This window comes from Littorina saxatilis, linkage group LG8 (assembly GCF_037325665.1).
Source record: "Littorina saxatilis isolate snail1 linkage group LG8, US_GU_Lsax_2.0, whole genome shotgun sequence".
Classification (NCBI taxonomy): Eukaryota; Metazoa; Mollusca; class Gastropoda; order Littorinimorpha; family Littorinidae; genus Littorina; species Littorina saxatilis.
In genome coordinates, this window is record NC_090252.1 from 21,542,069 (window position 1) to 21,569,927 (window position 27,859).

Here is a 27,859-nt window from a genome sequence, read left to right on the forward strand (position 1 = left end):
CGTGCTATCCTTCTTAGCGCAACTACTACCCCGCTCTTCTTGTCAATTTCACTGCCTTTGCCATGAGCGGTGGACTGACGATGCTACGAGTATACGGTCTTGCTGAAAAATGGCATTGCGTTCAGTTTCATTCTGTGAGTTCGACAGCTACTTGACTAAATATTGTATTTTCGCCTTACGCGACTTGTTTTTTTTACCATTGTAAAAACCAATCCACTTGTTATACAATTAAACAATCCAATCTCTCTCTCTCTCTCTCTCTCTCTCTCTCTCTCTCTCTCTCTCTCTCTCTGAGCGTATGTTGCCATTATGAAAGGAGTGTGTTTGTGTGTGTGTGTATGTGTGTGTGTGTGTGTGTGTGTGTGTGTGTGTGTGTGTGTGTGTGTGTGTGTGTGTGTATGCATCTGGTTGTCTACCGGGTTTTCAGGAAGAGCGTCTTGGATCTGCCGCTGTGTTGTAGCGCTTCTTTGGTAGATGAGGAGAGTGATGTTAAACTTCTTTGACAATTTTTGTCTGGCTGTTTGCTGTTTTTTTGGCCAGTGCGATGTTCATCTTGCATCTGACAAGGCGGTGGTCCAACCAGCATACTGCGCCTCTCATGCAGCGGGTGATGTGTGTGTCTTTTTGGTCACGCTGTCTGACGATCACATATTCTGACATGTGCCACTGTTTGGACCGTCGCACAAAGGGTGAGCAGCAGTAGGCCGTTGGAGTTACACTTTACAGTGCCGTGGCGGCCGATAACTTTGGGCCAGGTGTTGTGTTCCTTTCCTACTCGGGCGTTGACGTCACCCATGATGATGAGTTTGTCTTTTCTGTTTGTAGTAGAGATGAGGTTGTTGAGTTCATCGTGAAAAGCTTCCTTTTCGTCGTCTGTGTTTGTCATTGTAGGAGCGTACAATCTGATGATAGTCACGAACGAGTCCTTAGACTGTCTTGCCAGTTTGCTGCGGATGGCAAAGCCAACGCATGAGGTTCTTGGGGTACCTTCCGGCTTCCCTATGCAGTAGAAGGTGTAGCCACCGCCAACTTCTTCAAGCTGGGTCTCGCCAGCAAACCACGTTTCACTGAGGGCAGCGGTGTCAATCTGGTACCTGTCCAGCATCCTGGCAACCAGGGCTGTGCGTCGTTCTGGTCTGTCATCTCGGTCCAGCAAGGTGCGGACATTCCAGGCTCCACGGGTCATCGCCTGAGTCTGTTTCTTCTTTGTTTCTGTTTTTCGACGGCATAATTGGATGACCAAGCAGACACGGCTACCTACTAAAGTCGTGTTGAGGCAGGCGTTGTTCAGGGATCATTCTATCTCCCCCTCCCTATGCGAGGAGAGTAGTTAGGGTACCCACAGTCTTTTGTGGCAAGCCTTCAGTTTGTGTGCGTCACTTATGTGCGTGTTTTTTGGTGTGTTTTTTCCACTTAAGATAAAGGTAGATTTGTTTAACATTTTGTATTTATATATGTATGCAATTAATTATTATTTTATATCAAAATGAGTGAGTGTCTTTTTATGACCAAAAAAGTGTTCCTTGTTAATGAAACAGGTATCTTAGCTCTTCTTGCCGTTTTCTAATTTAGGGGTTATTTATAGTATAAGTTTATTTCTGCCATTAAAAAAATGATAAGGAAGTACTTATCTGTTTTTATCTTGTACACACATAAATACACGTTCAAAACATGTGACTTTTGTTGGTGTATGGAGACCTTGAAATGTGAAAAAACCCATGGCGTTCTGATCAAGGACAGCATCACGCAAACATATAGACAGCCTCAGGCAAGGAACTTTGTTGTGAAAATATGTTATATGTTTAAACTTTATTTAAATCATTTAGTATTAGTGGTTTTCTGTCTTCTTTCTGGAGTCAGGCTTGCATCAAGTTTGTTTGATAGGTTTTCACGTTTTGGGGACAACTTTCGTTTCGCTTGATTTTCTATGGAAAATACGACTCTGCGTATATTGTTTTTCTTTGTTTTGTGTTGTACTGATCCTAATTAATTACAATAACATCCATGTTCACAGTATTTCACAGTTTTATTTTTGACTGGAAGTGTGAGAGAATGGGAAATGGCTGAAATCAATACCGTGAAACCTGCCTGTTGTAAAAGTCCGTTTGTGCAGGCCCACGTGCTCGATGAGATATGTAAAGGTGACATGTTTAAAGATGGTGTGTGAGGGGTAGCATGACATGTTTAGTGCACCGATGCTTTTTGTTGCAGCCTTCGGTTACTGGCTGTTTTCTACGGCCAACGTATGCTACTACGTGCATGCTATGCTGAGCGGGATGCTGTAACCAGGTCGTCCGCGGCATCGATGTAACCTGCTAACCTGCTGTTCTGGTGATTTGCTGTCGCTGTCGCCGTCCTACCAGCTACAACTCTACTTTTCCTGGTAGACTACGGGAGGACCTTCAACGACTGAGTGAGGCGCCTGATGTCTCCACTGTTCCCTGCTTCGTTGCCACGCTAACCGGCACTACATTCAACGGAGCAGTTGTGGAGACTAAAGACTAATTACGGGCCGCCCACTCAGTGGCGCAACAAAGCTAAGTGCACCATGTCTTATGCACACTTATTACCACCTAGTCATCTGTGATATTTATGATTATACTCGAGTGGTGACAGCGTGGGGTTTGTAACACCTGCATGAGCTAGTACTTTAAGGCAGACAGCTATATTTCCTAACTATACACGGGATCAGCGTGTTATTATTATTTTCTGTACTTTAACTAGCATTTTTGTCAGTCTTCTTCTTCTTCTTCTTCGTACGACGGTTGTGTCAGACTTGGAATCTGGAGGATGCCATGAACATGGACGTTCTTTCCAGGTCCTCTAGTGCTCCCCACATTTTGGTCCTCAGATCTGTTGGGTCAGTGACCACTTGTTTTTAAGTGTTTAACGTAAAATGAACATCTTTTGGAGTGAAGTCTCGAGGGAGGTGGCGTGATATTACATAAACAGGCGTCTGAAACTTATACTTTTGTTGATTCTATCTATTTGTATGACTGCGAGAGTGGATCGTGGTGTGGTTAGTTAGTTAAAAGTAACTAACCGTTCATAATCACCTTATTAAACGTGGCCCAGAGGTTTCACGGATTTGCCCGTTTGGACCAAACCATTTGAGTTCGGCTTGCTCCGGCGTCTGGTTTGGAGCCTGGCAACTGAAGGCGACTCGTTGTTTGGTTACGGCTTTTGACACGTGATGCACATGAGGCTTGATGGGGGGCAAGATCGTCAGTTTGGCTGTAACATACACGGGTCACAAGACATCTTTGTTCAAATTCGTCGACTTTCCTGCATTAAATATCCTTTAAACGCCAACATAACAAGGACATTCTACCCAGATACACTGCCGGTTACAAACACTTTATTTACCTGAGACAACATTTTATAATGTGGCTCCTCTGCCACACATGCATCCGTTGGCACTTGTTACATTAGCACCTTGTACTTACCTTGCTTGCCATACGTGAAGTTGAACGTCTGTCAATAGAAGACAACTGGTTATTTACATCAGTTTCTTTGTAGTGTATATGCCGCGCATTTCCTCTGCAGCAAGTGTATATTTTAAAGCATCAAAGGCATAGTTGATTCCTAATCAAATGTAAATCAAAGACCAGCTCTTCAGATTGGCCAATTCTACGAATGTTGTTTCTAACGGTGAAAATACTTTCTGTTCCGTAGTCACGTATACTAAAACAAGTCGCGAAAGGTGAAAATACAACATTTAGTCAAGCTGTGGAACTCACAGAAATAAACTGAACGCACTGCATTTTGTCACAATGACCGTAGTCCGCCGCTCGTGCAAAAGGCAGTAACATTGACGAGCCTGTTTAGCGCGGTCGTGGTTGTGCTGAGCTGCATAGCACGCTTTTCTGTACCTCTCTTCGTTTTAACTTCCTGAATGTGTTTTTAATCCAAACATATCATATCTATATGTTATTGGAATCAGAAATTGACAAGGAATAAGGGGAACATTTTTTAAAATCGATTTCGAACATTATTTTAATTTTAATCATAATTTTTATATTTTTAATTTTCAGAGCTTGTTTTTAATCCGAATATAACATATTTATATGTTTTTGGAATCAGAAAATGATGAAAAATAAGATGAACGTAACTTTGGATCGTTTTATAAAAAAGCAATTTTAATTACAATTTTCAGATTTTTAATGACCACAGTCATAAATTAATTTGTAAGCCTCCAAGCTGAAATGCAATACCAAAGTCCGGGCATCGTCAAAGATTGCTTGGCCAAAATTTCAATCGATTTTATTGAAAAATCAGAGTGTGACAGTGCCGCCTCATTTTATACAAAAGGCCGGATATGACGTCATCAAAGACATTTATCCAAAACATGAAAAAAACGTCTAAGGATATCATACCCAGGAACTTTTATATACAATTTCATAAAGATTAGTCCAGTAGTTTACTCTGAATCGCTCTACACACACACACACACACACACACACACACACACACACACACACACACACACACACACACACACACACATACACATACACCACGACCCTCGTTTCGACTCCCCCTCTATGTTAAAACATTTAGTCATAACTTGACTAAATGTAAAAACGGTGCGACGAACCAAAAATGGCAAAATTGGTAGCTCTTCGAAAGCTGTGTAATATCTCAGCTATCCAGGACTCGCAAGTTTTTAACCTATAAGTATTTTCTGCTATCGCTCCTTGCATGTAGTCAGGTGTCAATCAATCAATCAATCAATATGAGGCTTATATCGCGCGTATTCCGTGGGTACAGTTCTAAGCGCAGGGATTTAATGTTTTGTATTTGTTGATGCAATTTATATCGCGCACATATTCAAGGCACAGGGATTTATTTAAGCCGTGTGAGATGGATTTTTTTTACATTATACATCACGCATTCACATCGGCCAGCAGATCGCAGCCATTTCGGCGCATATCCTACTTTTCACGGCCTATTATTCCAAGTCACACGGGTATTTTGGTGGACATTTGTATTTATGCCTGTACAATTTTGCCAGGAAAGACCTTTTTGTCAATCGTGGGATCTTTACCGTGCACACCCCAATGTAGTGTACACGAAGGGGCCTCGGATTTTCGTCTCATCCGAAAGACTAGCACTTGAACCCACCACCTAGGTTAGGAAAGGGGGGAGAAAATTGCTAACGCCCTGACCCAGGGTCGAACTCGCAACCTCTCGCTTCCGACTATTAGGGTTTAACGTCATCTTAGACCAACTGGTCTATATTGGGACAGGTATTGGTAATACGCTGAAGATATGGTGTGATACTTTTATTCGAACAAGCCCGCTGTGGCTGTCTTCTTCGACACACCAGCATTGGGTTTGTCTCGTCAAAGTATCAAAATACGATCATGATAATCAGAGACGAGAGATGATGCATGCGTGTCTTCGTGTTTTCCAAGCCCTGAGACTTTCGCTGTGAACGTGGGGCTTTTTCGTGCGCATGTGTGCACACGGGGGTGTTCGGACACCGAAGAGAGTCTGCACAAAGTTGACTCCGAGAAATAAATCTCTCGCCGAACGTGGGGATCGAACCCCTGTGATAGTGACCAACTGGCTACAAAGCCAGCGCGCTACCAACTGAGCTACGTCCCCGCCCCTCTCGCTTCCGAGCGCAAGTGCAGATGTAGCAAAAATAGTGGAACTTTATGTTTCTATCGGCACTGAAGATAAGCTGCATTTTCATATTTTATCTGTAACTGTAAGAGCACTCTCGTATTTCTTTCTACAGGCAGACATTTATTCTATGTATTAAAATTATTTATACAACTCATGTAATGCAACCGAGGAGTGGATTAAATCTAGTTAATTATTTTTAGACAAGTGAGAAATTAGAACGAACTACTGTACACCCAAAAATCACACGTGGATTATTCGAAGTTTGAATAAAGAGGGCTAAAAAATAATCAATACGTATTTAAGTTACAGCTCCGTCCATCCATGGTGTCGCCTGATATTTTGTCGAGACTGGGTCAATGAATATGATGACGTCACTCGAGGCTCTGCAGAGAGTGACGTCATTTTATTCTTTCACCCCGTCGAGACAAAATATCACGCGATACCATGGATGGACGGAGCTGTAACGTATATATGGCATGACCAAAGTAAAGAGAATTTGTCATGGGATGTGGAAACAAATCATTGGAAATTCACCATGGGCAATCAACCCAAGCCTAGAAGTTGTAGAACTATATTTTGTTTCAGTCTTGGCAAGGTTAGTTTTGTCCAGTTCCGGAAAATACATCATGAATTCATTCACCCTGCCGAGACGAAAAAAACAATTCCATGGATGAAAACGTATAAGCTTATATCTCGTGACGCATCAAAGCTAAATTTTGTTTTGAAATGTCTTCACAACGTACAGATAACTTATAACGACATAATCGCCTTCACAAGACAGGAAAAACGCACACTTTGTTTTTCGTCTGCTACAAATCTAGTCTTGTTGGTTGACGGAGAGAATAAAGCTTCAATCGTACCTTCATTAACAGGAATAAATGCTCAATCCGCTGTCAGTTCGCAACTGAACCTTGTTTTTTTTCTTTAACTTTTTGGTTAACATTGAAACGGCAATCCAAAAGAGTGTTTCAGCTGTTTCAAGACACAGGCTTAGCTCCTTCTTTTGAGTTGCTTTTCAGTCTAAAATGACACCGGAAGCGAACAAATTGTCGCGTATACTGTCGTCACAAAAAGACGTCATGACAAAGTTACACGCAAAGCGAAAGAGACTTTGACGTCATTTACTTTTGTTCGGAATTTTCCGTCTGTTCCTAGCTTGTCAGTGAAGACCTGACGTGAATAAGCTTACCCAAAACGTCTTTGTTCTCTATTCACATTGCAGCTGTGAAATAATCAGTCTTGTGTCTCGGTCGTGTAGGTACAGAGTTTGCTTCTGCCATCATTGTGTTCGTGTTGATGACGGCTTCATAAGACAAATCAGCGAATCTATCGTGAAGAAGACTTTTATGTACAAATCACCGAATTCGCGAACCCAACCCATTTTTTGTGTAAATTTTTCTGAAGAATAAACTGTATGTGGTTAATTCCATCCGTTTAATGCTTGTCGAAACGAGCCATAAGGCTTTAGAATACAAGATTTCACGCATTGCTTGGCCATCTGATCACAGATGAGGTCGCAGTTTGTCGGTTGAATCTATGAATGGGCCAGAGATAGATCTGCATTTCTGGTACGACCTTCCAGATTATCAACAGCGGGTTCATGGTCGGAATCAAGAGATCAAATTTGCGTGGCTCCCAATTATTTCATAAAAGATTTCCATATTCTTGTTTCTGCGGCTGCGCAAGTTATTTTGCCTAGGTCATGGCCGAACTTAAGGCCTACGGAGAAATATCGCTGGATATTTTCTCCCTAGATTAACAGAGACAAAGAAGGGAAATCTTGCTGTATTAGAATTTATTTTTAGAACATGACATCACTTGAAACCCAGACGATTGGACTCTGTTGCGGAAGAATACAACGTTGACTCAAAACTGTAACAACAACGGCTGACGTGTATAAAGTACACGCATACCTCGCCAGGTTTGTTTCTGTGACTAGTCGACAGACGATGCCATTTGCTTTGTGTGTGTTTTTGTTCTTGCTTATTGTACATGACGTACATTACGAGTAAAATCCAGTTCTTTAACAGGCAACAGACCTTGCAAAATTCTAGAAGCTGCAATCTGAAGCGACCTATCTTTGATTCTAGCAGACGATCTCTCCAATGTTTAACACAAAATCAGCAAACTCTCCTGTCACATAGAACGTCCATTCTATAGTGCAATGTTGAAATGAAGTTACCGGTCTGAAAACTTTTAGTCGTTTCTTCTGAGACAATCCTTGTTCTCTTATCATCTACAGATTTACCGCAGTCTTCACCACGCGAATTCCCAACAGAAGTCAGACTTTCGAACATACAATCTACGTAGGCAAGCATGATACGTCATGACGTCATGTGATTCCTAACATATTGACGTAATGCTAAACATCCGGTTATCCCGAGTTTTCTCCATTATACATGTCCGTGGGTTTTTCAATGTTCGGTTATTTCCGTGGCTTCATGCGAAAAGGGAACCGTCGTCGTCTGCAATCAACGACATGGACCATTCTGGTCCTTGTTGCTGACAAAAACATGATTTTAACACAGAATGTAATGTCAGAATAGCTATATAAACGCTATTGTGTTTTCATCGTAGCAATAGGGTCCGATATTTAGACGAGACACGTATAATGCCGACGAGTCGGAGACTAAGAATAAAGTGAAAGAATAGGGACTATTTGAATGACGCGCATTCGACACTCTGAGTGATTAGGCTGAAATGAAAATGCCTACAACATGTCGTCTGCATTACTGCATGTTCGACCCGCGTTGTTCGTTGTGTAAATAACTTAAACAATGACGACAACTCGTTGATTAATACTGGAAAATAAACCCTCGTGGGTATTTGCAGCACACTCGTGAATTACCAAGCGGCTGCAAATACCCACTCGTGGTTTATTTTCCAGTAATCAACTCGTGGTCATTCTATATAATCTTTAGTCACCTAATGCTGTGAAATTTCGGGTTGCTTACTCCCAGTGGAAAGCTAGCAGCAACAGAGTCGCGCAACCCAGAGGTGTGTGCGTTTTTAGGTGTAATCAGCCACCTGCACTTGTGGCAGAATGACCGAGAAATTTTACGTGCCACTGTGGTGACATGGATACGTCGCTGAGTCTGCACATAACGTTGACCGGTGTCCATCCCTGCCGGGATTCGAACCTGTGACCTTAGGATCACAAGTCCAGTGCTCTACAGACCTGGGAACCCCTGTCCTGCTCTTGAAGTATTATCAAACAAATGTGTTGTATTTTCAGAAACAAATAGCGTATTTGATCATCCATGATTCAAAAATGATTCACACGCGTCCGTCGCAACGGTAATTAAGTTTACCAATACATTTAAAACAAATGCTTATTTCCAAGTTTACTGGCAATAACAGTTATCATGACTTGTGTCAAAACAGTTGATCGGCTTCGGGGTGCGTTTGTGCCAAAAAGAGTGTTTTGTTGTTAAAAAAAAAAGTCTAGGAAATTTTCTCGTCGTATTTTGTTTCACTGACCGTACGTACTGATCGTATTCTCGACAATCATGCGTACAAAATACGGCGAAATCGTATGGGTTCCGAGGTCTGTCTCTACCAACTGAGCAACCCGGCCCCCGTACTGACATACGACCTGAATTGAACAACGAAGTAGGGTACTTACTTTTGTATTGCAAATAAGCATCAGTAGTGGCTGAGCCACCAATGTTGATCGCGTTACACCTATAGAGCCCCACAGCTCCTGGCTTCATGTTATTGATGATGTATTCTCCTTCCATTTTGGGTTTCTCCAGCAGATTCTGATGATCCTGTCACCAAAATACAAAGGTACTGTTATAGTTCTAATTCTGTCATCACAATACCCAGGTACTGTTTTTGGTCAAATTCTGTCACCACAATACACAGGTACTGTTTTAGGTCTAATTCTGTTACCAAAATACACAGGTACTGTTATAGTTCTAATTCTGTCACCACAATACACATGTACTGTTTTTGGTCAAATTATGTCACCACAATACACAGGAGCTGTTTTAGGTCTAATTCTGTTACCAAAATACACAGGTACTGTTATAGTTCTAATTCTGTCATCACAATACCCAGGTACTGTTTTTGGTCAAATTCTGTCACCACAATACACAGGTACTGTTATAGTTCTAATTCTGTCACCACAATACACAGGAGCTGTTTTAGGTCTAATTCTGTTACCAAAATACACAGGTACTGTTATAGTTCTAATTCTGTCATCACAATACCCAGGTACTGTTTTTGGTCAAATTCTGTCACCACAATACACAGGTACTGTTTTTGGTCTAATTCTGTCACCACAATACACAGACAGGTACTGTTTTTGGTCTAATTCTGTCACCACAATACACAGGTACTGTTTTTGGTCTAATTCTGTCACCGAATTAATAGGTACTGCTATTCATTCTAAATCAATTAGTGCTAGATCATCTCAGTACTATTCACTCATCAGTGTCTCTGTTGACGCCAGTTTCTAACCGGTTCTTTCCTTTTATATCATAAACCGAGCATTGTTTTGAAAGCAAGAAACAATGATTTTGTTCCTATAACGTGCAACATTCTTTGCCCCACAACAAGATGTTGGGTCCTCCTGTCGTTAACATATCCAAGTTTGCTCGTTATTAGTCTGAACAGTAACATGAATAGATCAAGCGATTGAACACTGGCGGTTGACATAATGACACTTCTAAGGACACTCGCATACTGATAGGGCATTCTTATCATGTCTATACTGAACAAAACAGACTGAGTTCATATTGTATCTGTTTCGCGACACGCTTGGCTCTGTGGGACTTTAAAAATAAGGCTTAGGTTGGGCGTCAATCTACGATATGATATAACCTCAGAGTTTAAAATGAACGTTAATCAATATGCGATTGCACCGTGAAGCTCAATAAGGCACAGTCTGGAGTTTCACTTTTGGAAAGTTAGAATTACATAGTTTCTGGGATATCATGAGAAAAACAACTTGGTTAAACATTTGAACAGTGAGAGGTAATGAAAAGGTTCAGTCAGCGTAATAATGTACTTTGATTTAAACAACTGGAGAAGAAAAGAATCCCCAACATATAAAAACAATAAAACACATCTAAACAACACAACGAGAGAAGAAATGCATGCAGACAAACATATATAGTTGAACTTATACAAGTGGCTGAGGTACACTTAAACATTTTTACAAATGCATCCTGGCTGGGGTTTAGACAAGACTATCTACAGACATCGAACCAGCGAGAAGGTTTGTTGAATCTTACGACATAGACACACTCAAGCAAATGTGTTTCACAGACCTGGGAACCCCTCTTTTGCATTTGGGGTATCCTCAAACAAACTTGGTGTATTTTCAGAAAAAATAAGCGTACTCCACACAGCATTTGAACATGCATGATTCAAACATGATTCATCTGCATCCGTCGCATCGTTTATTAAGCTTACCAGTACATGTTTAAACAAATGTTGACTGACAAAATGAACTTATCATCTGTCATAATACTGGATCGGCTTGTGAAGAAAATTAGTTTAGGAATTTTTCTTGTCGTATATTATTCTTCCACTGACCGTACTAATCGTATTCAAGACAATGGGCGGGGATGTAGCTCAGTCGGTAGCGCGCTGGATTTGTATCCAAGTTGGCCGCTGTCAGCGTGAGTTCGTCCCGACGTTTGGCGAGATATTTATTTCTCAGTCAACTTTGTGTGCAGACTCTCCTCGGTGTCCGAACACCCCCGTGTGTACACGCAAGCACAAGACCAAGTGCGCACTAAAAAGATCCTGTAATCCATGTCAAAGTTCGGTGTGTTATAGAAACACGAAAATACCCAGCATGCTTCCTCCAAAAACGGCGTATGGCTGCCTAAATGGGGGGGGGGGGGGGGGGGAACGGTCATACACGTAAAATTCCACTCGGGCAAAAAACACGAGTGTACGTGGGAGTTTCAGCCCACGAACGCAGAAGCAGAAGAAGAAGAATCGTATTCAAGACAATCATGCGTACAAAATACGGCAACATCGTACGGATTCTCAGGTCGAGTGTCAGTTTACCTTTGTAAACATATAGGTTGGACGTGGTTTGCCGCTAGCATTGCATCTCAAGACCACCTTGTCTCCCCCCTTTGGCGTGTCAGGTTCGAAGGTAAGGTTGTTTGTAATCTTGGGCAGCTCTGAAAACAAAACGCAGTACGCGTCAAAACACAAACTGTACAAACATAAACAAGATAACAATGACCATGTACTCAGCGGTCTATTCGTGTTTTGATTGTTCGTGTTTTTATTGTTCGTGTTTTGATTGTTCGTGTTTTGATTGTTCGTGTTTTGATTGTTCGTGTTTTGATTGTTCGTGTTTTGATGAGTATATTGTTATCTTGTTCTCGTTCTTCTCACCTACAGTTTCTTGTTCCTATTCTGTACATACACAATCTATTAGAATAAGTAGCCCAACTAAAAACCTGTCTTCCCCTTCGACTCAACAGCAAAAGGACACATGGATTTGTTTGCCGACAAAATTATCTGAAATAAAATAAACACAAAAAGAAAGACATCCGTCTGATACGATCCTATAGTTTTTAAACAGTAAACTGACAGCGCCATTGCATTTGATGTAATTAAAAAGTGACTCAAGTAAATCATAACACAGCAGACACGAACTCAAGCAAAATGTTATATTACGTGAGGTAGCCAGGTGTCACAATCACAGGTCAGAAAATTGATATAGCGTTTTCTTCTCTCTTCTGTCTGTTTCAGTCTCTGATATCACAAACACAAAATATCAACTTTAACACCTCAACAACAATCCAAACAACTTTTTTTTTTTTATCAAAATCACGCAAAACGGAAAGTGTTTTGACTCCGCTTTTATGGTGTGTTCAATACACATACGCGCATACAGACACCTGTATCGGAGCATGGACAGTAATGTTTTAATATACGAGTGGAAATGAGGGCATTGCATAATATTCCAAAAGATGTTTATTTAATTCTAGGTACAACACAAAATGTACTCACACGTTTAAAAGTGAACATTTCAGATAGTCCCTTGCCGTTTTAAGGGCGCTGCATATTGTTTACTTGAGCATTGTAAAGCAATGCTGTCATGATAATACTTTTGCTGTAAATTATTGAACAAACGTCAGTTTGTACCAAGAGCATGACATTGTCTAACAGACTGCACGCACACACCCAGTGGATTCCCAGTGGCAGTGTCTCGTGGTATCAGTGAAACACGTGAGCACGTGAATGTACAGGAACTCGTGTTTCAAAAGCACATTTTTTCGAACAGAAACAGCAAGTGTGTGAGCTTGCATTTAAGCGTCATGGTCTCAACAGACTCAGAAGAGGTTGGCAGGAAACTCCACACGTGCGTGCCTAATGAATATGTTGGATATTGTTCCTGTAAAAACAGTTACTTTTTGGCTGATTGTAACGTGCTTCACTATGTTCATGACAACTTACATGGTTGGATGATTTGTTTGTTTGTTTGCTTAACGCCCAGCCGACCACGACGGGCCATATTAGGGCGGTGCTGCTTTGACATATAACGTGCGCCACACACAAGACAGAAGCCGCAGCACAGGCTTCATGTCTCACCCAGTCACATTATTCTGACACCGGACCAACCAGTCCTAGCACTAACACCATAATGCCAGACGCCAGGCGGAGCAGCCACTAGATTGCCAATTTTAAAGGTCTTAGGTATGACCCGGCCGGGGTTCGAACCGACGACCTACCGATCACGGGGCGGACGCCTTACCACTAGGCCAGGTTGGATGATGAGCGACACAATTGTGTATGTAAACTTGTGTCACTATTATGTGTTGAATTCCGTTTAGAGCCATTGGTTTTTAAAAAGGACTTACGTGAATTACTGATTTCAGTAATGTTAAGATATATTAACGGAAATAAAGTGACAATGTCAAACGTGGTTGTGCCGTTTCGATTGGATTGGGTGAGATACGTTACGTCAGTGACACGAATGAACATGAGTTCTAATCAACATGTTATTAACAGTTCTGGTGTCGGGCGAGCGAGACGGACCGAGTGAGGATCCACGTGAGATTGATGCAGAATGCCCAAGCAATTGGCTAGAAGACACGCTCCGTACGATGTGTCTGAAAACACCTCCGCGCGGAGGGATTTTGGTGCCAGCGCAGCAAAGATAAAGAGGGAAAATGTTCTCGGCTTGCCGGCAGCAAGCACTAGGTCTCTAAGACTGAAGACACCCGTTTGTGGAATACAACCAAGTACCAACGGTGCAACCAAGGAACTCATAGAACTCACGGTATCTTTAACCCATTTCACCTTCACCCGGTTCACATTCTGATCACTGCATCATTTCAAAACCCTCTGTTTTTCTAAAGTTATGAACATAAACTGTAGAAACGTTATTGTGTGTGTCCCTATTGATGAAAGATTGGCTGTTGACTGTGCGTATGATGTGTCTATGTGCAATGTGTTTGTCAGAATGCGTTTGTGATTGCATGATGACATGAACCAAATTGATTCCAGTGCTAAGGTCATTTTTGGACAAAATAGGGTTTTAATATTTTTGAATTCTGCATTCATTTCTGTTTATTTTGATATGAGAATGAACAGTGTGGGTTAATTAGAATAGGAGTTACAGGCATTTCAAGTGGGGTACTGAAGCAGCGGCCTTTTTGAGAAAACGGTCTCGGAAGATTTACCCTCTTCATGTCATTAAACACCTTAGCAACCGTATTTCAAACTGCCTGAAACATCATGATATTGTACACAGACCATCTGTGACCCATTACAAATACTTATTTTTAACCTAAAAGGTCATTCCAATGTAAAAAAAAAAGTTTTTAAGGCTACACTTCATGAGTCGGACAGTATTTTTGTATGGAGGTACAATTTTCAGTGGTGACTATTACTTTCTGCTTGGTTATATTATGTAATTTAATTCCAAGTTCTGACATAATACCATGTAAATGATGTTTAATTTGACAATGAGAACAAAAATTTTAAGCTTTTATTAACCCCTTGACTGCCACTAACGTACACTGTACGTTCCACAAAACACATCGCCAGCCACCAGCAACGTACGCCGTACGGAATTGTTGCAACACTTCAGTGTACTTCCAGTTCAAGGGAAGCAATAGTAGAAATTATGCTATAGTCCAGAAGAAAGGATAATAATTTAAATAAAAACAAAGAACGGAAGAAAGAAACATCAGTTGTTACTGCTCGGTCACTGAATGATTGATTGGCTGCAAAATCATACTGTACATACCATACATTTAATCAAACCTTGTACTGTTATGCTATTTTGGCTCTCTACACATGTCTACATATGCAATGTGAATTAACCCTCAGGCTATGACAAAGCAACATAATGACATAGTTTCGTGCTCTTAAAAATTGGGGGCTGGGGCTTCCAATAGTCAACTTGAAATGCTGACTCTCTACACATGTTTTGGTGCTTTTAAAAGGAAGGGGGGGGGGGTAAGGGGTAACCTGTAACTGCACCATATTCAGTCTATACACATGTGTGTACATACGCTTTGTGGAAACTTGGAAGTTTGACTCCCATTGCATGTTCTATGTTTGAAAAGTAAAGTACCCACCTAAAACAATGACGTTAATGTCATGGGTTTTGAAACGTCTGTAGGGCAGATGTATCACGGTGCATGCGTAATTGCCAGCATCGCTTTCCGTGACGTTCTTGATTTCCAGATAGTCATCTTCCTCATTCAAAGCTCGCTCATAGCCAAGACTGTACTTGTCGCCTGAAAAACAAACACTATATGTGTCCCTCCACCACGAAATGAGTCGCATGTCACCTTGCGCAGTTCTGCGTTAGGCTTAATATAAGTCCGGGGAGTGTCTGGTAACAGTGTGAGGGTAACCTTAGTCACAGACTAATAACTCAAAGAGTTTTCGCTCTTTTCTAAAACGGTTTTCACCACTGGATAGAGCATACAACACTCTTTATGAAAATGTAAAAATATGAAACATAATGCAAAGGTGACATGCGACTCATTCCGTGGTGGAGGGTCACATATCAGTTCTTGTCAAGTAAAACCTCAAGTTTCAATTTCCTTTTTATGATTTTAACGTAGCAAATGGTATTTTAGTGTAGCAGTGTCTAACATTTATTCGCACATATACAGTTTGGCTACTTTAAGCAAGAATATATACATTAAACAAATATTTAGACAAATACAAAAATAATGGCCAATATTTATGAGAGTGTCTGAAGTTCCTCTTTACAGTGTGGTCAATGTTTTATGACACACAATCTGACCGCTTCACGGAATGATAATCAGAAATGAGTACCAGGACTCACAAGAAAGAGCAAACAGAGGCCTGCCTATGAATTTTTGTTTGAGCGTAGCAATCCAAAGTTTGGCATAACAGCAGAGCAATTTGTCTTAAAACGTAGCATGCTACGTTTAAATCACAACAGTTGGTAGCTTTGTTTGTCAAATGTTAACCGTTTTTGTTTTTGTGGAAATCATGAACTGGTGGATCGTACCAGTTTTATGGCATGTCATTTTGTTCGCATCATAGGAAAACGTCTGCTTGTCATTACAACTTTGAATGATATCTATAACAATGCTTGATTATCTACTGCTCTTTGAAAACAGGACTGGCAAAATATTTATCACTATTCCTTTGCCTTTAGTCATCATATACATTTGAGATCAAATATTTTCCTTTCAAGACTTTTTTCCTAAGAATCTTAGGCTAAACTTTGGATAGTATAACATTTGTGCACACAACTTAATTAATAATGTATAACCTTACTTGTTTCAATTTCTGTCGGAATGCGATTTCGAGGCATCTTGTACCAAATGACTTCTACTTTTTGATTTGACACGATCATGCTGCACCACACCCTGGCATCGGTGCCGGCAATAGCATACTGTGTTGTTGGTGATGACATGGTGACTCCCACTGAAAAATAAAACAAGTAGCTTGAAGCAAAAATAATATATCTAGTCAAGCCGTCAAACTCACAGAATGATACTAAAACGCACTGCATAGCATGAAAAAATATAATCCGCGACCAAGACTGAAAGCGCTGAAACACAAACATACTTATAGCTATATTATTGTTGTCATCAAATGTGCCAAGTATAATTTGTAATAAACTTGGTTTCACAACCTATATCAAAACAAGAAGTGACAAGGGGCGACGGGGGGGGGGGGGGGGGGGGGGGAGGGGGGGACCGTCGCGATGTAACTTTCGTGGTTAAACACGACGTTAAACACCAAATAAAGAAAGTAAAGGGAGGGGGATGTGGGTTGGAGCCTTCAATTCCCCTCATTGCTGGCCTTCTTGACAAAATAATACAACTTCTTGACAAAACAATACAACACATATGACACACACACACACACACACACACACACACACACACACACACACACACATACACACACACACACACACACACAACTACAATCACATACACACACTGCAACTTACGGTAGGCCATCAGTTCAATTCTGCTCGATCCATCAGTGTAGCTCTTACAGGTGTAGTTTCCATTGTCCCATTCTCGTGGGAACATATTGTACAGCCTTAAGCTTCTCTTCTTAAATTGTATAAACATTCTGCAACAGAAACACTATAGTATGTATTGCTTCACTGCATTTCAGCTGTGACCCTTGAACACATACTGTAAACTACACTGTAAGCTCCCAGTATCGAGCAAACGCCCAGCCTCTACTTTGGGTCAAAAACTGTGTATACCTTGTGAGCGCTCACCCCCCACATTTGGACCAAAGTACTGCTAATACCGATCTTGAGTCATCATTTTCAGTTCTGATTTGAGATATATATGTGGATTTGTTTAACAACCATGATGTAAAAGGATCTTTGTGGTAAGATTACAGTTTCCATTATGACAAGGCGCTGACGCACATCCGAACGTGTTAGCGTCACAGAGTAAGCGGGTAGACATCTTTGCACCAACATATTTCCCAATAATATTTGTATTTGTAAGCCTCCCATAAACCACAGATACTGTCAGGCTTTTACACACAGTGCAAACACCCTTCCATTTGAACGCTCACTAAACGGGAACATCCTAGTTGCCCTACGTAAAGAGGGAGCAATTTGTAAAGAATTCATTTTGCAGATTGTCTCGAACACTTTTTGGACCCATCCTGCACTCAGGTAAAAAATGAGTTACTTCCCTTCGGGTCTCATTTATTCTGTCGATGTAAACTGGCCATAGCCGTGGATCGATGATTATCCAAATGTTTTTGGACCGTGGTGCGTTTTTGCGCTAAACCTAACTTTTAAAATATAAATAATAAATTGACAGCTTGTTCCACAAACATTCTTTAATCATAAAAAAAATATTTTTTCATCAAGACAAGATCAGTATAATTCGAAGTTGTGAAAGTTTGAAAAAAGAAAAGCCCGGAAGCAGGGTCACGCAAGGGTCGTAGCAGACGACGGTTTATGCATATCGCCGTTCCTCTCAACAGCCAAAAGCCATCGCTAGAGTTCTTGTGAACCACAGCCGTTTGTTTCGTGCCACATCGAGTCCCATTCAAATGACTAACTGACGACTACATTGTGAAAAAGGGAAACTGGATCACATGGGTTCACGATGGCTCAGGGGTAAGATAAACCACGCACAAATACATTCTTTGAAATTTGTTCGCTCTGTACGAAGGGCACCTAGGATGTTCTCAATCGGTGAGTGTTTAAATGTCAAAATGAAAGGGTGTTTGTACTGTGTGTAAAAACCTGACCGTATCTGTGATGGTTTACGGGAGGCTTACTGTGCCTTTAATAGTAAAGGTCAACACAGAGTTGGGTGAGGTTTACATTGTTAATATTTATGCTCCAAATTCGGTATCAGAAACGATTGTCTTTTTTGAAAAGATACAAAAAGACATAAACCTCATCGACTGTGAACGTATTGTTGGGATTTTAACACGGTTTTGAGCAATGATATGGATATTGTGAGTGGAGAAAACCACCCTGAAAACGATGGCGGATATTTAATCCTAAACTAAAAGAATATTCTTGGTCCAGAAGGAACGAGTTCGTTGCCAGAAGAATTGATAACGTGTTTTCGAGTGATTCTGTGTTTAATGATATGCTTGACTGGAGCATGTTTTCTGTCCCGTTTTCCGACCACAGATGTATTCAAACTGTGATTAGATGTTCTCAGTTTGAGCGGGGTCCCGGTTACTGGAAGTTTGATAATAATTTTCTAAAAGATCTTGTTTTTGTGCACAAGATGAATGAATTAACTAGACACATGTTTGGATGAAAATAAGCTGATGGCTCCCCAAGAACAATGGGAGCTCCTGGAATAGCAAATGAAAGAAGAAACCATGACGTACGGTGTTTACAAAGCAAGACAGACACAAAATGAAATAGTGCAATTGTATGGGGAACTGAATGAGTGCGACATTATCCTTGGCACTGACCACAAGAATGATTCGGTACAAGAGAAACGTGATTTAATACGGTTAAAGTTGGAATTGTTTGAGAAAGAAAAAAAACCACAAAGTGCAATGATGAGAGCAAGAGTTAAATGGATAGAAGAAGGAGAAAAAATACTTTGTTTTCAATTTGGAAAAAAGGAGAGCAAATTCCCAAGTTATGATTAAATTGGAATTATATAACGGCCAAGTTTTAAGTAATCAGTGTGACATTTTACGTGCCCAAAATAGGAGCATTTTGAATATGTGTATAGTAAGAAAGTAATACCTTATGGATTGTCACAGAAAGTCGATATGTTTTTACAGGGTTGTGAAGTTCCACAGTTACGAGAGGAGGAGAAGGAGGAATGTGAAGGTCTAGTAACTGTAAACGAAGCAACAGCATCTCTTCAGCAACTTAATAATGGTTCAGCACCGGGTCTTGATGGCCTGTCTATAGAATTTCGTACATGTCTTTGGGTGAAGTTGAAATTTGTTGTGGTAGATTCCTTCAACGTTGCCTTTGCAGAGGGAAGTTTGACACATTCACAATCTCTGGCTCTAATTACACTTATTCAAAAAGGAAAAGAATTAACGAAAACAAAATTGCAAAATTGGAGACCCATTTCGTTAACAAACTTCGATTATCAATTGTTGGCAAAATGTTTGCAAACAGAATGTGTCGTGTTGTTGATTCTATTGTACATAAAGATCAGACAGGTTTTTTGAAAGAACGATCAGTTGCATCGTTAATAAGAACAATTGACGACGTTGTAGACCTCACTAGGGTATCCAACATGCCCCGTGATATTATGACAGTCGATTGTATACAAGCATTTGACAGCGTTTTTAAGGATTATAATTATTTTATATGCATTTTCGAAGTTTCGATTTGGCAATGATTTTCTTAACGAAAGTAAAAGTTGTGTTTGGTATTCTGGTTGGATAACGTGACCATTTTACGACGGACATTGGTATTAGGCAAGGATACCCTTTTTCTCCCTTGGCTTTCGTTTTGGCAATAACATTATTGGCAATACCGGTTAGATCCGATGATATAATTAAAGGTATTGTGTTAACACGTAGTACGGTGGGACATTTAAGTTGTGTTTTGAAGATTGTGTTGTATGCCGACGATGTAACATTGTTTTTAAGAGACAAATATGGTGTGAATGTAGTGATGAATTTGTTCCGCACGTTTGCGAATATGTCTGGTTTTGAGATAAACCGTACATAAACGGATGCCATGTGGGTTGGCTCGAGTAGAGGCCGCGGTGCAGAGTGTAACGGTCGTGTTTGGAAAAATAAGTTGAGGATACTCGGCATTGTTTTTTGTTGTAATGTTTGTGCAGCATCCACCCTTGATGTCATCCAAGATAAATAACATTTTGCAGATATTAAAGGCACAGTAGGCTCCCGTAAACCATCACAGATACTGTCATGCTTTTACACACAGTACAAACACCCTTTCATTTAAACACTCACCGCTTGAGAACATCCTAGGTGCCCTCCGTAAAGAGCGAGCAATTTTCAAAGAATTTATTTTTGCGTGGTTTATCTTACCCCTGAGCCATCGTGAACCCGTGTGATCCAGTTTTCCTTTTTCACAATGCAGTCGTCAGTTTGTAATTTGAATGCGGCTCGCTGTGAGCTTATCTGCAATAGCACGTTATTATGTACCTCTGACTATGCACGAAACAAACGGCTGTGGTTCACAAGAACTCTAGCGATGGCTTTTGACTGTTCAGGGGAACTGGCGAGAGGCATAAACCGCCGTCTGCTACGAAAACCACGACCTTGCGTGACCCCGCATCCGGGCTTTTCTTTTTTCAAACTTTCACAACTTCGAATTGTACTGATTTTGTCTTGATGAAACAATAATTCTTTTATGATTTAAGAATGTTTGTGTAACAAGCTGTCAATTTATAGTTTAGATTTTAAAAGTTAGGTCTAGCACCAAAACGCACCACGGTCCGATTGTGATGGAAACAATCCGAAAAATTAATTCTTTGAAAATTGCTCGCTCTTTACGTAGGGCACCTAGGATGTTCCCGTTCGGTGAGCGTTCAAATGGAAGGGTGTGTGTACTGTGTGTAAAAGCATGACAGTATCTGTGATGGTCTACGGGAGGCTTACTGTGCCTTTACGTTATTGGCAAAAAATAAATTTAGGTTACTTTGGAAAATTGTGCGTTATTAAAAGTGTTATTGTTCCTCAGTTGGTTTACGTTATGAAGGCACTATGTATTCCAGAAAAGGTTTTGGAAAGAGTAAACACCCTCTTATTTAGGTTTTTGTGAAAAAGGAAAGACTTTAAATAAAAAAAAGCCTTTGATCCGTGTTGAAAAGCCAATATGAAAAAGAAGGCATTACAATGGTTGATTTAAAACTAATTCAGTCGTCCATTTTGTGTGAATGGGCGTCGAGATTACAGACGTCCTCAGTGGAAGATAGATGGACATTTGTACAATCTTTCTGGTTTTCAAAGTTTGGAGAAGATTTTGCATGTTGTAGATTTAGAGTGAGTTGGAAAAGGATAAAGGGAGTTGAAATGATAAAACCGTTGTTTTGGAAGGAAGTTTTAAAAGTTTGGATTCAGAATAATAAGGATATAATGTGTAATGATGTTTATTCTGAATATATTTGTAATAACAATAAGGTTATGTATCAGAAGTGTGTTCTTTTTTAAGACATGGGCACAACACGGTATAATTAACCTACGTAGCTGACTTTATGGTCGGTAACGACTGCTTGACACTCCCGCAAGTAGGGGAGATTATTGGTCCTTTTTCCCTCAGTATTTATGCAATATAAAGTTGTGCACAGTGCAGGGAACACGTTTGTTAGACAAAACTTAGGACGCGTGACTGCTTTTGAAAAATCAGAGTTTTCGCAATGTTTTGGTGGGGAAGACTCTGTAAATACTGGCGCGCCAGTATTTACAGTATTTATTAAGTCTCGAGTATAAGAATCCATGTTGTCTTTAATTTGATGTTGAAATTACCCCCTGGCATTGGCTAATTGTTCAGAAAGTTTCCCCTGAGACCAGATTGAGAGAATTACATTGGAAAATGTTGCATATTTACCCCACTAATATTATTTTGTTTAAAATGGGAATTGTTGAAAATGTTTACTGTACGTATGGTTATAATGAGACAGAATATATACAACCTTTCTTTTTTTCTGCCAGAAGATTCGTAGTATTTGGTTGAACGTGGTTTATAAAGTGAATAGATAATTTGGCGTATATATAAGTTTGGCAGCACAGATAGTATTGTTAGGATTCCCACCATATGAAAATGTTTCCCTTGAAATGGTATGATATATGAATCATTTGTTAATTGTCACTAAACTGTGTATTGGTAAATATCGGTAGGGTGCGCATCGTCGAACGCTGAAGAAGAAGAATAAGAAGGCATGGTGCACCAATTGATATGATTTGTATGTTTGATTTTGACTTAAGATTAAGAACTATTTCGTGATTACCTGATGTGATTGAAAAAACAGACAAATGAAGAAGGATGCTCCCTCGCTTTACAAAACAAAAAAAGAGAAAAAAAGAAACAAAGGCAAACCAACTCAAGGTTGAAGCAGCCTGCATGCAACTGAGGTCACACACACACACAAAAAAGAACAAAAGAAAAAACTTCAGCAGCAAAACCTGTCAATGAATTCATGTCAAAAACAGATTCAACACAGATTTCTGCTGGCTGTCTAGTAGTCACAGAGGCAACATGACAGGAGATTAGACCCAGTATCAGTCATCTTAGAGACAAGTAAAGCTTGACTAGCAAAAACCAGAAGAACAAGATGGTATGCGATTGACATGTCTCTGCAAAGCATTCGGACACATGACCAAATTTGCATAAACCAATGTTCTGTTACCGCCCTGATATGGCCCTTCGTGGTAATGTTCTGTTATTTTGTTTAGCCCATTACAACATTTAACACAACGTTTCCAGAATCGGCAACATATTTACTATCTAACGAAATCGGTAAAACGCAGCCAATCTCGCAAACCCGGCAGTCAATGTTTTGTTTTAAAGTTCTCAAATACCTTGTTTATCACCCCGTGTACACAGCTAGATGCTAGAATGGATAGATATCCCCAAAACCGATCATTCATGGCACATTTTAGTTTAAAAAAGGGTTGTTTTGTGAATGCTGGGATTCATGCTCAGGGTTAAGGTTGACACAGACCAGCACGGACCATTCCAACCAAAACAGGAATCGAAAACAAGGCAACGCAATGTTTTGTGAGAATAAAAGCTGCAGAATGGCTGTCGATTTCGCGAAAAAGCCACAATAAATATCAAAAGTCCTACAGGCACACAGGTTAAGCCTATGATGGCAAAATGGGCAAGTTTTAGAAGCGTCTATACATATATACGGCACACGCTGCCGCTTTCGCAAAGTGGACAGCGTTTTGTCGTTGACGCGAAATGTGCAAAATAGTTTGCCAATTTCGCGCATTCGGCAATTTAGTTTATTGGGCATGATACATACATTCATTAGAATACAATGCAATGTTATTACAATTACAATAGGTTTTTAACACACACATAAGTGGACACACACACTCACTCACACACACACACACATACAGACACACACAGACACACAGACACAGACACAGACACACACACACACATACACATACACACACACACACACACTCACACACAATGACCTCATCTCGATACCCAATGTAATCTGACAGCAAATAATGACTAGATGTAAAGAAATAAGTACTCAGTGTCTCACTTTCCATAAGTAGCAATAACTTCGTTGTCCTGATTGTCAAACCATTTTAGCTGGGCCTCCTTTGCCTTTTTGTTCGGAGCTTTGCAAGAAAAAATTATCGCCTTTGTATAAACTGTCAAATCCACGATGAAAGGGTTCTCTTTAGGCGAGATCACCAGATTGCCTGCAACACACACACACGTACGTTTAAAACCAAGGTAGTTTAAACCCAAACATACACACATGCATATACCGAGTATATATATATATATACACACACACAGAATATGCATTGATGCGTACTTAGGCTGTACACACCACAAACTACTCACTTTTGACTTTTAACGAACCAGTCATGCTGTCAGAGCCAATCCAGTTCATTGCGTCACACTGATAGTCGCCCTCATCCGTATATTTGACACTTGGAATGATGTACTCTCCTTTTGTCGTGGGTTTCTCTCGCAGATCTGTATTGTCCTGTCAGCAAAACAATACACAGGTCCCGATATATTTCGTAATCTGCCTTTACAATACACAGGAAATTGAAATACATCATTTTGCCCTGTTAGTTCGTAATTACCATCACGAGGGATACCGCTTGGTTTTGTGTCGTTACATTTCACAGCTCCGATCAGCCTTTAACCAGTTGCCATCACAATACATAGATTAGAGTCCTCCTCATCCCTGCTACCCTAGTATTCACACTGCACGGGATTGCTTATCCAACAGTACACTATTTTGCTATATATTATGATAGACAGGTGGGGGAATTCAGGGAATCTCATTGCATATTCTCCTACAACCCCATATGAGGCATGGAACCCTTTTGCTACGGGAGTGTAACGACGAGGACCGTATTTACATAAGCAAAGTACAAGTTTTTCCTGTTTCTCACACTGGTTTGGGGTGACAGTCTATACTCAGCTAGTTTTCATAACAGTAACTCATGATTAATGACGTCAAATGCTTTAGCAAAATCGACAAATCGGACACAACCGAGTTCATTATTATTGTTACTAATCCAGTTTTCAAAAGGTTTATTAATGCTGTGTGGCACGAATAATGTTCTCTAAATATAAAGCCTGACTGATTTAAATGGATGAGGTCGTATTGAAGTCTTACTGTGCAAAAAGAAGAACACTACATTTCCCTCTTACCAACCTGTTTCTGTTCAAATAGGCAACACCGACATTCTTTTCTCGCCATCAGCTAGAAACCTTGGATTCACCCTTTCATCTGACATGACCCTTAACAAACATATATCTTTAGTCTGTAGAGCAGCTTATTTTGAGCTTCGTAAGATCAGCACCATTCGCCACACACTCTCCTCTCAAACAACTAACACTCTTGTCTGTGCCTTTGTTCTTTCTAAACTTGACTACTGCAACTCTCTTCTCTCTGGCTGTCCTCTGTACCTCCTGCATAAACTACAAAAAGTCCAAAACTCGGCAGCACGCCTGATTCTCAAAGCACGAACACGAGATCACGCAACACCACTTCTTCACACACTGCACTGGTTACCTATTCAAGCCCGCATTGACTACAAACTGTCTACCCTCTGCTTTAACTTCTTTTCTGGTTCGTCTCCTGCTTACTTCTCTGAACTCCTCACCGTCTATTCTCCAGCAAGACAACTCCGTGCCTCTTCTGACTGTCGCATCCTTACCATTCCACACACCAAAACCAAAACATACGGACAACGCACTTTTACTTTCTGCGCACCCACACAATGGAATTCTCTCCCCTTTCACATCCGCCACTCTCAGTCACCCCAAGCATTCAAACGAGCACTTAAAACGCACCTCTTCAGGAAATACAACCCCTGATTTTGTTTTCTCAGTCCATCAGTAGGCTACATGTAGTGTTATTTGTTGTTTTAGTGATTTTTCACCACCTATTTTATTCATGTTTTTATTACTTAGTTAGTGGAAGAATCTGTTGTAATGTATGTTTGAAGGTGTATGCTTTTAATTAAGCGTTGTTGACTATGAATGTAGATGTAAATGCTTGTTTAACTGTGTTTTAATTTTAGTGTTATTTGTTGTTTTAGTGATTTTTCACTACCTATTTTTATATTTAGTCAAGTTTTGACTAAATATTTTAACATCGAGGGGGAATCGAAACGAGGGTCGTGGTGTATGTGCGTGTGTCTGTGTGTGTGTGTGTGTGTCTGTCTGTCTGTGTGTGTGTGTAGAGCGATTCAGACTAAACTACTGGACCGATCTTTATGAAATTTGACATGAGAGTTCCTGGGTATGAAATCCCCGAACGTTTTTTTCATTTTTTTGATAAATGTCTTTGATGACGTCATATCCGGCTTTTCGTGAAAGTTGAGGCGGCACTGTCACGCCCTCATTTTTCAACCAAATTGGTTGAAATTTTGGTCAAGTAATCTTCGACGAAGCCCGGGGTTCGGTATTGCATTTCAGCGTGGTGGCTTAAAAAATAATTAATGACTTTGGTCATTAAAAATCGGAAAATTAAAAAAAAATTTTTTTTTATAAAACGATCCAAATTTACGTTTATTTTATTCTCCATCATTTGCTGATTCAAAAAACATATAAATATGTTATATTCGAATTAAAAACACGCTCAGAAAGTTAAAACAAAGAGAGGTACAGAAAAGCGTGCTATCCTTCTTAGCGCAACTACTACCCCGCTCTTCTTGTCAATTTCACTGCCTTTGCCATGAGCGGTGGCCTGACGATGCTACGAGTAAAATGGCATTGCATTCAGTTTCATTCTGTGAGTTCGACAGCTACTTGACTAAATATTGTATTTTCGCCTTACGCGACTTGTTTATTCATGTTTTTATTATTTAGTTAGTCGAAGAATCTTTTGTAATGTATCTTTGATGGTGTATGCTTTTAATTAAGCGTTGTTGACTATGAATGTAGATGTAAATGCTTGTATAACTGTGTTTTAATTTTAAATGTGTCAAGCGCAAAGAGCATAATTGTAAAGTTATGATGTTGCGCTATATAAATGCTCATTTATTATTATTATTATTATTATTTCTTAAAATGTGTGGCCAAGTGTGTTTCAAGTGATTTGAATAAAACAGGAAGAATTGAGATAGGTCTGTTATTGGCAGGTTCAGCACACACTTATCTTATTTAAACAGCGGAATTACTTTTGCCTCCTTTAATTTTGGCGAAAGAGAGCGAGAGAGAGAGAGAGAGAGAGAGAGAGAGAGAGAGAGAGAGAGAGAGAGAGAGAGAGAGAGAGAGAAGTGTCCCTTCACAGATATCCCTGTTGGGGACATCAGACCAGCTAGGTCACGAAGATTTAAACCTTTCTCCAAACACATAACCAGTGACAGGGATTGTTTAACCTCGAAAAGATGTCCACTGCCGGCAACTGTGTGTCAATGTACCTTTCTGAACATGTAGGATGGAGGTGGAATGCCGCTAGCATGGCATGTGATGACCAACTTCTGCCCTTTAATCGGCACCTCCGGGCTGAAGATAATAGGACCGGTAATTTTTGGTGGCACTGGATACAAAAATCAACACATATGTCACACATCATTGTTGCATACGCAACTATGAAGTAATGATTGCAAAAGACAACTAATATTCCCATTCTACACTTCCTTTCGACCCGGACTATTTCATGCGCTATTCCTAGAGATACAGATTTAAAATTAAGCCGAGAGTTACAAGGTTTGTTTTGGAGTTGAAACAAATGACAAAACACACGAGGAAGGTCTTAGAATGAGTGTTTGAGCGTTCTATAGTTCAAATCTAAACGCTGTGTTTGGTAGTAATTGCAGACCGTATTATTTTTCAACGTAAATAGTATTTTACTTTGTTATGCGAAGTGTTTTAGCCCTCTATGGCACAGACTAAATAATGATGACGGCCGGAAGTTTATAGACTCCTGACAGGAGGGCTGAGCGATGCAAACGGCCCGCTGATTAAAATGTATGTAATCATTTGACATAGTATCTCAACAGTTTTGAGCAAATTCATTGCGGTTGTTTCTACATTAGAGTACAGCGAATGTGCCTTGAACTTTTGAAGGTCAAAATCGGCAGAAAACATTCCAAAATGGCGCCTTTGGTAAACTACCTGTAAATCCCTATG

At 40.2% G+C, this 27,859-nt stretch overlaps 2 protein-coding genes across 2 annotated transcripts; both read right to left on the reverse strand.

Moving 5' to 3' along the window:
- Nucleotides 1-628: 628 nt before the first annotated feature.
- LOC138974555 (craniofacial development protein 2-like) lies at nucleotides 629-1,186 on the reverse strand. Its single transcript, XM_070347272.1, has one exon. The coding sequence runs from the start codon at nucleotides 1,184-1,186 to the stop codon at nucleotides 629-631; it is 558 nt and encodes a 185-aa protein (XP_070203373.1).
- Nucleotides 1,187-3,052: 1,866 nt separating this feature from the next.
- Nucleotides 3,053-27,745, reverse strand: LOC138974556 (contactin-2-like). Its single transcript, XM_070347273.1, has 10 exons — nucleotides 27,715-27,745; nucleotides 27,148-27,266; nucleotides 24,104-24,248; nucleotides 23,793-23,955; nucleotides 17,069-17,196; nucleotides 16,384-16,533; nucleotides 15,201-15,362; nucleotides 11,662-11,780; nucleotides 9,260-9,404; nucleotides 3,053-3,234 (listed from the first exon to the last, which is right to left on the reverse strand). Exons 1-10 carry the CDS (start codon nucleotides 27,743-27,745, stop codon nucleotides 3,053-3,055), a joined length of 1,344 nt encoding a protein of 447 aa, XP_070203374.1.
- Nucleotides 27,746-27,859: the final 114 nt, after the last annotated feature.